At 43.5% G+C, this 13,037-nt stretch overlaps 1 protein-coding gene across 3 annotated transcripts in view; it reads right to left on the reverse strand.

The window, feature by feature from the left end:
* Positions 1 to 13,037, reverse strand: part of MAN1C1 (mannosidase alpha class 1C member 1) — a 154,891-nt gene that overhangs the window by 112,163 nt on the left and 29,691 nt on the right. Inside the window, exon 1 of one of the 3 annotated variants that reach the window (XM_072980258.2) lies at positions 2,947 to 3,022. The exons of the other annotated variants lie outside the window; for them this stretch is intronic. Within the exon in view, the coding sequence (XP_072836359.2) occupies positions 2,947 to 2,979 (33 nt within the window). The 5' untranslated portion in view covers positions 2,980 to 3,022. Of the gene's footprint in view, positions 1 to 2,946; positions 3,023 to 13,037 lie in introns of those variants that run through there. 3 annotated transcript variants of the gene reach the window in all.

Below are 13,037 nucleotides of genomic sequence, written 5' to 3' on the forward strand. Positions count from 1 at the left end.
GCTTCATGCTCTGGAGAGGACACTCCAGCTTCACATACAGTGTCGAAGTCCTGCATACAGAGCACGCTACCATAGCCTATAAAGTATGGAAGTGAGAGCTGGACCTTAAGGAAAGCTGACCGCCGAAGAATTGATGCTTTTGAATTGTGGTGATGGAGGAGACTCTTGAGAGTTCCCTGGATTGCAAAGAGAACAAACGTATCCATTCTGAAAGAAATCAACTCTGGATGCTCACTGGAAGGACAGATTCTGAAGCTGAGGCTCCAGTTCTTTGGCCATCTCATGAGAAGAGAGGACTCCCTGGAAAAGACCCTGATATTGGGAAAGAGTGAAGGCAAGAGGAGAAGGGGACGACAGAGTATGAAATGGTTGGACAGTGAACATGAATTTGACCCAACTCCGGGAGGCAGTGGAAGACAGGAGGGCCTGGCGTGCTCTGGTCCATGGGCTACGAAGAGTCGGACATGACTTAACAACTAAACAACAACAACAACAAGCCATGATGCTTCCAGGAGAAGCTGATGAACAAAGCTTGGGAAGAGCCTATATCTTCAGCCAGATTCTAAAGGTGGTAAAACTAGAAGGTAGGAGTAATCTCAAAATTGATTCTCTGTTTTCTGAATGACTCATAAATCCGGGCAGTTAGATTTCAGAGTACTGTATTATTTATGCTTGCTTTGGATGAACAGCTTATAATTTACAATGTGCAGGAGTATGCGGAACAAATTGCATTTTAATACATATTTATATATATTTTTTCACACCAAGTTGGGGGATGTGTGCAGAAATATTGATAATGGTATTGAGGTAAATCGAACATTAGTCCTACCTAGAATACTTCTATTGAAATGAACGGGTCTTCAAACACCTAAGTCATCATGACCATTTCAATGAGTTTGCTCTAGGCAGGACTAATAATTGTATTTCACCTGTTGAGTAACAGAATGTGGGCTTAGGTAAAAAGAAGAGAAACAAAGAAAAGCAAAAAACGAACAGTGAGGTAAACAATTTTCAGTAGTTAGTAAATGGCATTTCTTTAACTCAATATAACCCAATGCAAGAAAAAAACACAATTAAATCCCACTGCGTTAAGTAAGAACCACTCCCAGTAAGTATGGAAAGGACTGTAGGCCTTGAGGCAATTCAGCCCCCAAAAAGTGAACAGAAAACCCCAGCCAATGCACTTTTCTCTGGAAATTTTTTAATGGAAATAAGAGCCTGGGGTTACTTTCATTTTAAGTCTTGTTTTATAAATTATACCATTTATATGCACTGGCAAAAAAGCACCACTCAGGGCAGCTTGTAACATTTAAAAATTACAATCTATGAAAACAATTATATAAATCAGCCAACCATGGAGACAGAGTTAGTTATTAGACTCCAAAACAGAAGGACATTTCTCTGTCATACATAACAAAAGCTTGCCAGACTAAAATGCGATGGGAGGAAAAAAAAATCGTATTTCTTAGCAGATCGAGAGAGTTCCACACATAGTCATGAAAAGAGCCTTTACTAAGAACAGCAACGGGCAACGCTTTTCTGCTGTGAGGACAAGAAGCTTCTTAGTTTTATATATGTTTGGCTTTATAGCCGTGGTTCCCAACTTTGGGTCGCCACGTGTTCATGAACGAAAACTCTCAGAATCCTCTGCCACTAGTTGTGCTGGCCAGGATTTCTGGGAGTTGTAGTCCAGGAACATCGGGGGACCCAAGGTTGGGAACCGCTGCTTTCTATGAATGGACAGAGGGGTCCCAACCGTTGTTCTCCTTCCTAGCGTCCAATTCAGGTGGACGTGAAATCACAGAAGAGACCCTGGGTGACCATTTTCTGCTACACTTGCAAAAAAAAAAACCCTCCAAAAAATCAAGTTGAAGTGGAATCTCAACATCTGCCAAGCTTGAAACATACACATCTGCTATTCATTTGTAGTTAAACATGAGGACGATGCTGAAAACTGTTTGCTTTAAACAACGTTGTCATCGACAAAACAAATACATTATTCAAACGTTTAAACAGAGACAGGAGGTTGCTTTCTTTAAGCTTCTTTTTTGGGGGGGACAACTTTCTGAACCATATGTTTTTACTGCTTCATATACTGTTTATATTTATTAATAGAATACAAATAAATAAATAAATAAATAAATGGGAGACCAGTGAGAAGAAAAATACAACCGGGTCTACAGTTCTACTTTGTGTGCAGATAATTAAAAGCTGGGCTACCAGCGGGTCCTGTTGCACCAGTATTTCAATTGCAGGTCGGATGTTTTACTTGGGACGTTTTTCATCTGCTACCATAGGAAGCATTTTGATGCGCAATTCCTCTCTTTGCAAAAGTGGTATGATACAAAGAGCTGTATACCACTGGTTCTTAACCTTGGGTTACTCAGGAGTTTTGGACTGCAGCTCCCAGAAGCCTTCACCACCAACTGTGCTGGCTGGGGTTTCTGGGAGTTGCAGTTCAAAAACATCCGAGTAACAAAGGTTAAGAACCACTGCTGTATACCATTCTTCTGAATGGGAAAATGGACTCTTTGTCCCGTCTTAGGAGACTTGAGATGATAAATTGTTTAGACTTCCATTGCACGCCTTGGGATGGGGCTGAAATATGCAGAATTTGCTGGCTGGAAAGTTCACTGAATTAAGGATCCAGCTCTTGAGCCAAAGATTAAGAGTTTGATTTCCCCATCGTGCCTCCAGGGGGAAATCCAGCCTGTGCAGCCTTGGGCAAACTGCAGAAATCCCATAGCGTCCCCCAGAAGAAGGCTATGGGGAACCACTTCAAAGAATCCTATACCTAGAAAACCCCGTACAGTGGTGCCTCACTTAACGATGATAATCTGTTCCAGGAAAATCGCCGTTAAGCGAAAACATCGTAAAGCGAAAATAAAAACCCCATTGAAACACATTGAAACCCGTTCAATGCATTCCAATGGGGTAAAAACTCACCGTCCAGCAAAGATCCTCCATAGGGACAGCCATTTTCGCTGCCTGTATAGCAAGGAATCCGTCCCTAAACACAGCGGGGAGCCATTTTAATCACCCGGTGGCCATTTTGAAACCACTGATCAGCTGTTCGAAAAACGTCGTTTTGTGGAGAATCAGTAACAGAGAAGGGAGATAAAAGAGGAACTCTGATGTATACCTCTGTGTAGAAAACATGCCCTTGGAACTTCCCTATTGACCTCTGTCACCGATGGTGTAACCTGCACTGTCATGCTATCTGACTCATCAATCTCATTTGCAGTTCACTGATTACTGAAAAAAAAGTCTGAATTAACTGATATATGATGGTTGCTGTGGGTTTTTTGGGTTCTTTGGCCGTGTTCTGAAGGTTGTGTGTCCTAATGTTTCTCCAGTCTCTGTGGCCGGCATCTGGTGAAACGTTAGGAAGAACGTTTCGCCAGAGACTAGCAAAACGTTAGGAAGAACAACCTTCAGAACATGGCCAAAGAGCCTGAAAAACCCACAGCAACCATTAGATCCCGGCTGTGAAAGCCTTCGAGAATACATTAACTGATATCCGTAATTTATATTAAATATTATCATTCAGCATATAGATCCTTCCCTTCTCCTCCCACCGACTCTTCTGTAACAGTGAGACTACTTTTCGTTTTCTTCAACGAGGAGATATACTGAGCGAGCCTGGTGCCTCTTCCTTCCATGGAGAGCATTGTACTCAGCTTGCAAAAACGATTAAAAATTTCAACCCACTTGACCTCTTAAAGCAAACCGAATCACGCAAGACATGCACAATATAATTATGATTTATCATTGAAGCAAGGGTAATAGACTTAAAAGCCATATAAATGCCGTATCGGTGTTGAGGCGTCTACTGAAACTGGCACTTCCAAAAACTCCTACAATGCTCAGGCCAGTATGAACAGCGGCTGCGCTCACGAGTGGTGGATGATGGGAGTTGTAGTAAGAAAACAAAACACATAATTCCAAGCTATGAATAGTCCTCTTTCCAAGTAAAACTCGTGGTATCAAGAGGAAGGGCAGCCATGAAGGAACTAGAAAAGATCGTCAAGTGTAAGGATATGTCACTGGAGACCAAGATCATCCATACTCTTGTAGTTCTGATCACCGTGTATGGATGTGAAAGCTGGACAGTAACGTTGACAGGACAAATTGATTTGTTTGAAGTGTAGTGTTAGAGGAGAGCTTTGTAGATCCCCAGGACTACCAGAGGGACAAAAAAAAAGTGTGTCCCAAAGCAAGTCCAAGAGCAAACAATCTCTGGAGGCCAAAGTGTTGAAACCAAGGTTATCCTACTTTGGGCATGTCATAAGAAGTCAAGATTCTCTGGAAAAGACCATAACATTGGGAAAGATGGAAGGTAGCAGGAAAAGAGGAAGACCAAGTACAGGATGGATCCATTCCCAAAAGGAAGCCACTGGCTTGAGTTTACAAGAGATGAGCTATTGAGCACAGAATATTTTGGAGAAATTTTCATGGGATCACCATAAAACAGAGAAGACAGTACGTAACAATGAGAACATCAGGAGGAACAGAGGTATGATTTTAAATGTGCACGCTTTTTTGACCACACCAAACCAGTCAGAATGGAGACCAGGCACGTTCCAGCCTAGCAGATACAAATGAAGTCGAAATGCAACTATTAGTCATCAGCTCTATTTCTATGGGTGCCAACTCGTGCTGCGGCAGCTCAGCTCCAGCACGCAGCGCTTCTTGCCAACATCCCGTACTACAGATTTGGAAGGACAAGGATCTGCCAAATATCCAGCCCTCGGCGGTGGAAGGAGTACACCTGGCCTCCGGGGCCCGGATCGCTTATTAAAGACAGTCTGAGACGTGTTTGCAAACAGGTAGGAATCCATTGGTAAAACACTTTCCCGTTGTGTTTTGCTGCCACTCAGTCATCCAAAAGTTCCACCTGCCTTATTTCCATTTCGCATGTGTGGGCATAGATGCCATTCTTCCCTCTTAATGTTATGTACCAGGCAATGCTAATTAAGCTGTTAACAGAACAGGGTTAAAGAGGAACATACGGAAACTGTAAATTAACATTATAAGCAGGACATGAAACATATTGTACTGCACAGTGCTCTTATTTGGGGTCCCAGCCAGCCAGCTGTGCCCTTTCCCGACAACTCCATTCCATTCCCTCTCCTCTATGCAGAATAGTCAGCGCACCATGAAGCGATGCAAGTCTTCAGATCTCAAGACAGCGATTTAAATAGCTGATTGGCGGTTCGCAAAGCGGCTTTCCTATGGACAATCTTCGCTAGACAACAACGATTCTTCCCCATAGGAACGCATTAAACATGTTTCAATGCATTCCAATGGGGAAATACTTTTCGCTAGACAGTGATTTTACTAAACAGCGATTTCAGTGGAACGGATTATCATTGTCTAGAGAGGCACCAATTGTATATATATTTCTGCAAATGTTGGGGTTCTTCCCAGCCTTCTGCTACCATCCTCTTTTCTTAAATGTGGATAATGCTGTTTTGGCTACATAAAAATCCACACAGGGACACTGTGTTCATTATTAGCATACAGGATATTTGCTGGAAATGGAGCTGGAAATTGTGTTATTTTGAAATGCAGCAGGATAAAAACAGGACCACTGAAATGGCCCCGGTGGCGTTATCCTGTTATAACTCCACAGAAACACACGTTGCAAATACACAGCTGGGCAGATTCTTCTCAAAGATGAGGTTTTGCAACCCCAAACGTTGAAGTAGTGAGTTAAAAATAATGTTTCTTGTAATATGCAAGGTTCGGGAGGTAAAATTCAGGACAACTTCAATTGATTTCTAAATAATTTCCCACAGAAAATTGTGATGTCCTGTTTTTGAGTGGGAGCTAGCTGGAGAACCCAGTGAGAGTTAGGTATCTGGCTGCCGAGCGAGAGGTTGGGAGTTCAATTCCCTCACTGTGCATTCCAGAAAAGCCAGCCTGTGTAGCCTTGGGCAAACTGCAGAGTCCCAGAAGAAGGGAACAGTAAACCACTTCTAAGTATTCTCTACCTGGAAATCTCTGAAAAAGGATTGTCATAACTCAGAATTGAGTTGACAGCACACAAGTATTATTACTGAGTGGAGGAAAAGAGAGATGCTATCCATCAGAAGCAAATCTCTTGCAAGAGATTTAAAAGGTTAGCATTAAATTAAGCGTTGCCACATTTGTGAGAAAGGCCAGTTATTCTTCCCATTTCAAAAACAAGGAAAGCAGAGTCGAGTGGAGTTAAATGCCCAAGGTCGGTCACCATCTCAGAAACCAGACAAGGAACATTAGCCTTGAGGCCTCCTGACTCATCATCTACCCTCATCTTCCACCAAAGAAATGTCCAAGAAGTGTCTCAAAACATAATTTAGCACACTACTAATTAAATGCGCAGTCCAAGCGGGTAGAAAGGCAGCAAATCTATATTTTTAAATATTCTTAAATACTGAGCCTGCATTATGCATGAATCTCAGAGGTGTCTAATGTGGGAAACATCACCGGAGCACCGACTGATTTTGCAAATTACTGTTTTCTAATAAGGCAAGAGGATGCAAGCGAGCGACCATGGATTCAGAGGGCAGAACAGCGAAGGCCAGGGGCTAACTGTGGAGGGCTGGATGCACATAGGCACATAGACCGAGGAGGGGAGAGGCAGAGAGAAAGTGATGTTATAAGGGCCCTTCACCACTCTTAATTAGAATTTGCAGACAATTCTGTTAGTGGTTGAAGCAAGTGGGTTTTGACCTCCCTAGAGTGCGCACAGAAATAAAAAGAGGCCACTTGTTTGCTCCAAACCCCTTTATTTAATCCTGCAATTCATACTCAAGTGCGAAGCAAGACATGTTTCCCATACAGCACAGTTTAAGGAAGACGTTTGGAGAGAAACTCACATCGTCTTCAAGCACTCTGGAACTGCTGTGAACAGCCAGCAAGAATTCTCAATATATATGCAGCGCTACCCTGGCCCGAGATGGCATGGGATTCTGACAACTTTCTACCTTCTCAGAATCTCTTCTATATCACAGTCTTCCACCCCACAAAGGCACCCTGTAGATGTCCCAGAGATCAGCAGTCATCTGTTGAGGGTTGGGATGCTGCCCTATAGTGATTAGGAAGCAAAAACCAAAACTCCCTCAGCCACAAAATAACTGCCCACCATATATAAATAAGATAGATTTCGTGTTTTAAGAATAAAGATCTTGTGCTTTTCTCTTCAGTCTTACTTGCAAATGCGTGTCCGACTCTAGAGGGTGATGCTCATCCCCGTCTCCAAGCCATAGAGCCAGTGTTTGTGTGTAGACCGTTTCCGTGGTCATGTGGCCAGTGCAGCCAGACACGGAACACCGTGACCTTCCCACCGAGGTGGTCCCTATTTATCTACTCACATTTTTACATGCTTTCGAACTGCTAGTTTAGCAGGAGCTGGGACAAGCGATGGGAGCTCACTCCGTCACGTGGATTCGATCTTACGACTACTGGTCTTCTGACCTTGCAGCACAGAGGCTTCTGTGGTTTAACCAATTCTTAGTAATGGGATTATTCTAACTGGACTGCTTTTGTGTTGCTTTTCTCTTCTTAAATCCCTCTTTTGTTTACCTTAAATTGGTTAACAGTTGGGTATGTTTTAACCTGTGTTGATTTATTGGCTGGATACTACTGATGGGAAGAGCAGCATATACATTTTCATGGTAATTTCCCTTTCATGGAGTGCAAAACTGTGGTTTGCTGGCAAAGCAGAATTACAAACTCAGTCTAAACCAAGGTTTGCAGTCCTGGTTGGAGATAAAACGCAGGAGCAAACTGACATGCCCTTGTGCGTGTGACCATAATGTGCATGTTTTTAATGGTGTAAATAGTAAGCCTAGGAAGATCTGAGTAGCTTCAGCATATCATCAAAGGGAACTTTAATTCTGCCCTTCCGCTCCCTGCCACAGTGCCAGCGTACAGCACTTTTCCAGAGCAATTAATGCACTAGTATTGACAAAAACTTCAGCGGAAATTTAATTCCCATTTTTTTGAGTGATGGTTGATTTTGTTGTGATGGTAGCAGGGATAGAAAAAATTCAGTTCCTCCCACGCGCAAGACCTTCGCAGCCGCTCCTATATGTGTGTGATTAAAAACATGTACATTAAATACACTCACACACATAAGGTGACATATCATTTGACTTCTTAGGATGGGTTGGATAACCATGCATTTGTTAGCAAATTGGAAGTGAAAGCAAAGGCAGAAGCATATGAACATGAAAAGCTTATTCACAGAATACCAAACATTGGTTTTGGCGTTACATTTAAAACCGTGGGGGTGATTACATGGGTATTTGTTCTGCTGTGGGAATGGCCTACTTCACTCCTTTTGCTGGCCATCAGGCAATATAACTGCCAACACAGACCAGCCTGTGCCCACTCATTCATCCATCTATCTAGTGAAAACATTTTTTTGGTTTAAGAATATATCAGGGGAGGTGTGTGGGAGGGGCTCAAAACACGGCAGATCTGCCCTCCATGTCGCCAGAGAGTGCAAGAGAACTTACTGAGGAAAAAAACTGTTAAAATGTTTGGGTAGGGAGGGTGATGGGGTTCCAAGGGTGTAGGGAGGGGGCACATCGGGGGGCTCTCTGTGGCCCACCCCCAGTGTAAGGCCTAAGCTCCCTTTCACTCTCCATGCAAACCCTGCTCTCAACGTTAGCTTGGTTTCTGGTTTGAAAGTTCATAGACGTTAACCAACGTTAACCAACGAGGTATCTTGTGACACCTTGAAGACTAACATGTTTATCACAGCATAAACATTTGTGGGAAATGGTCAATTCTGTCAAAGCAACAAAGGTTTTGCAAATGACAATTAACAAATCAATGATCATATAACCTACATGTTCTGTATTCAACTCCCTTTGAACTCACTGTTTACAACTGCAACAACCATCTAGATATATAATCACAAAGATCACGGCAAGACCTCAAGCATCTGAGGAATAGACTGAAGCCCGCAAAAGCTTACGCCTGCCTTCGGACGAAAATGGGACCGAGCGATGGAATCCAGCTTTTCTTAAGAAGTGAACCGAAGACCTTTGAGATGATAATAACGAAGCAGAAAGTCATCATTAACGCGATGAGTAGGCAGCTCTTTAAGCAACCTTTTGTTCCAGGAGAGCTAGGAAAGAACTTTGAATTGAGTGTTCATTACGGTTAAAATCCAGTTTTCCCCCCCTTTATCATGCTAGTACAATAGCTGTCTAAAGTGATAGCTCCTTTCTGAAATTTAGAACTTTTCACACTGTGAACACTGAACCCAAAAGAGATGATTTCTAAAACCTTCCCTACGATGACTATCAGACCATTTTGTAGTTTTTTTAAAAAACACACACACATAAACTGTAATTATGTTTTTCTTCTTTATTAAAATGATCAAATATTTCATTTTCCCGTTGTCAAATAACGGCTCAAATTCCATGTGTTTGGGGGAGAGGGAGGTAGGGAAGGAGAGGGGGGAAAGACCATGCACATCTGCCTTTTCTACATGCCTTTCTCTCATCCTACCTTTTGAACGGACAAGAGATAAAGTTGCCCATAAAATATCCTAGAAAGGTAGTTCAAATGGAGCACTCCCAACCTCCTAACTAGAGATGGGCACGAACCGTCGGTTCGGTGGTTCGGCTAACAGCTGAATAGACATTCTGTGTTTCGACACCCCAACCCCTCCCTCTCAGAGGTAGCGCCCAGAGGAGACGAGGCAGGGAATCAGGATGCTCCTTCCAAAGGGGCACCCTACCAGACCAGCTGTGGAACATCTGTTTGGTCATCAGCTGAACCTGGACAAACTGCCTGTTAGCGCATAAAGCTGACGTCTCTGGTGCAGAGTCTTGTCCAGTCCAGGCAGTCCAAATAACTCGCACGTACACAGGCAGTTTTTCCCGACACATATATTTGCAATATATACAGCAGTTCCAACTGGCAGCATGACATCAAGTAATGGATCAATGGTGGAAGATTACATCATCAGTTCAGCTCCACACACACACACACACACACACACACTTATATATATCAGCATATAACCAATCATAGAAGATGTTGCATCATCCATGATTCAGCATTCTTGCACAGCTGTATAATCATGGATGCTCACTAATACAAACCTTGTTCTGCCAGGTTAGGAAATTATTCTTGACACCGCCAGACCTGCAGTTTGTGTCCAACCCTACTCCGAACCACTGCTATGAGTTCGGGTGGGTGCCTTTGCTCCTTCCCTCTCCCTCCCCTAGTTCTTGAAGGGTTCCTCACTTATGATTATTTTAAAACAGGGGATGGGAAATGTTGGCTTTGGGGGGCTAGTTTTGTCCCTCCAGGATCTCCCAGAGGCCATGATGAACTGCCAAAAAAATGCAACACATACATTAGTGGCAGGACGTCTACATCCAATATTGTTAAAGTAGTATTGTGGTGGGTGGGTTTAACCATGCCAGCTGGGCTCTATGAAACTATTTAAAAGGTTTCTGAGAAGATTCTCAGCCATCCAGATGTGGTTATCTGGAAGCTGAGTCACGGAAACTGGACTTCTTTCTTGTTTCGCTACCCATCCCAGTAGCATATACAAGGCAGTAAGTAAACAAAACAAATAAACCATGAACCCCGAAAACAATCTTGGGAAGGAAGGCCTCCGTCCATCCCTGACTTTAGGCCAGGACTCGCCTTATAACCATAGTTTGCAACCAAGAGCTTTAAATGGTATTTGCAAACTGAGTGAAAGGGAAAAAAAAGGAAAGAAAGAGAGGAAAGTTTTCCCAGACTGGTGAACATTCAACACTGGAAGTTTTGAGTGTGGTGTTGATACAGTACTCATATTCTGTATGTCTAGAAAGCATGGTTATAAAATCCTTATCAGAGCAACTGGGGGAAATGTTAATAAAATGTTGGAGTAAACTAGTGGTGGGCGGTTATGGGCCTCCAGATGTTGCTGGACTACAATTCCCATCAGTTTACAACAGTACAGCCAGTAGTGAAGGATTCTGAGAGCTGCCACCAAGCATCTGGGGGGTCACATTTGCACACACCCATACACACGAAATGGAACTTGGTTTGCTACTCCAATGATCTGTTCTTCGTTTCGTTTAGTCGTTTAGTCGTGTCCGACTCTTCGTGACCCCATGCACCAGAGCACGCCAGGCCCTCCTATCTTCCACTGCCTCCCGGAGGTCTGTCAAATTCATGTTAGTTGCTTTGCAGACACTGTCCAGCCATCTCATCCTCGGTCGTCCCCTTCTCCTCTTGCCTTCACCCTTTCCCAACATCAGGGCCTTTTCCAGGGAGTCTTCTCTTCTCATGAGATGGCCAAAGTACTGGAGCCTCAGCTTCAGGATCTGTCCTTCCAGTGAGCACTCAGAGTTGATTTCCTTTAGAACTGATAGGTTTGTTCTCCTTGCAGTCCAGGGGACTTTCAAGAGCCTCCTCCAGCACCACAATTCAAAGGCATTAATTCTTCGGCGGTCTGCTTTCTTTATGGTCCAGCTCTCACTTCCATACATCACAACAGGAAAAACCATAGCTCTGACTATTCGGACTTTTGTTGGCAATGTGATGTCTCTGCTTTTTAAGATGCTGTCAAGATTTGTCTTCGCTTTCCTCCCAAGAAGCAGGCGTCTTTTAATTTCGTGGCTGCTGTCTCCATCTGCAGTGATCATGGAGCCCAGGAAAATAAAATCTGTCACTGCCTCCATATCTTCCCCTTCTATTTCCCAGGAGGTGATGGGACCAGTGGCCATGATCTGTTCTTGGATCACATTAAATCACAGATGGTCGTAGATGGTTGTATCTATTGCTCATGCATATGGCACACAGAATCTCTCCCCTTTCCCTCCTGTGACAATCTGTGACAGCAAAAACAACCCCCATGTTGCACATTGAAGTTGGGATAGCCACTGCTTAAGGCCATCCTGTAATATATTCCTGAGTACATTATTGAGTAATCTGAACTCAGGCCAAGGCCAGCACTATTTACCAGACCACCCTAGTTCTCAGTCCTTGAATAATTTAAGATACACAATTCCTCGGAGAGAAAATGCATACAGCAAGCATGCACATGAAAGTAATGATAAGTTATGACTGTGCTTGACATTAACCAAAGACACACTTGGCCATATGGAAATGTGGGATAAAGCAGGCAGCTCAGCCTGTGGTGAGTTACAGCCACGGGGAAAGATGCGCCCTCTCGGAAGCCGTCTGAAGGTGATAAATAAGCAACAGAGATTTCTCCCTGCATCTGCAGAATTCCACAAGCCATTAACTTTCTACCTCCACAGGTTAATAAATTCTCTTTTTTCAAAGCTGGCTGACAATGAGTGCAGAATCATTACAAGAAATCATAAAGTCATTCCCCAAAAGGGGACCTTATATGCAAACATGGTCAAAGATAGATCGGGGCGGTGTCCAAGGTTCAGTTAAACTCTGCTCCTGCCTTTTAAAATTAGAGGAGTCGCTGGCTGCTTATTACCAGTGTTTTTGCCCAATAAGACGCAACATCAAGAGCATGTGGGGTAGCTAACATCAAGTCTTCCATGGTACGTGTTGAGGGGCAGAAAACACACTAACACAAGTGTGAAGTTGCCTGGTCTCTGCATTCACAAAGCACTAAGGCAGTGCAAAACAACCCACACTATTTCTTCGATTCACTTTGGTTCTGTCCACTCCCGTCCATACCTGATTCAGCAACTCACAAGTAACCCATTTCTTTGCACGACCGGGGACGAGGTTTTCCTGAGGTTTCATTCATTTTAAGAGATGGGTAGTTCTTTCTTTCCACATTACTGTCATGGCATTCTCTGCTGTTTCCTCCAGATTTACACCACTGGATAAGTCTGGTCACAACAATAATAAACCTGTCTTCCAATCTGGAGGGAGACCACCCTGTTTCAGTTCCACAACCCCGTCCTTACTGCTAGAGCCCAGCACCAGAGCGGGGGGGGGGGGGGGGAAAGGACCCTTTCCTATCTTTCAATCAATCTCTTGACATCCTTTTCTCCAACCCTTTTTTCAGTTCCTTACAAAAAGAATCTTCAAGCAGGATACTT

The sequence above is a fragment of the Pogona vitticeps genome, chromosome 9, assembly GCF_051106095.1.
Source record: "Pogona vitticeps strain Pit_001003342236 chromosome 9, PviZW2.1, whole genome shotgun sequence".
Classification (NCBI taxonomy): domain Eukaryota; kingdom Metazoa; phylum Chordata; class Lepidosauria; order Squamata; family Agamidae; genus Pogona; species Pogona vitticeps.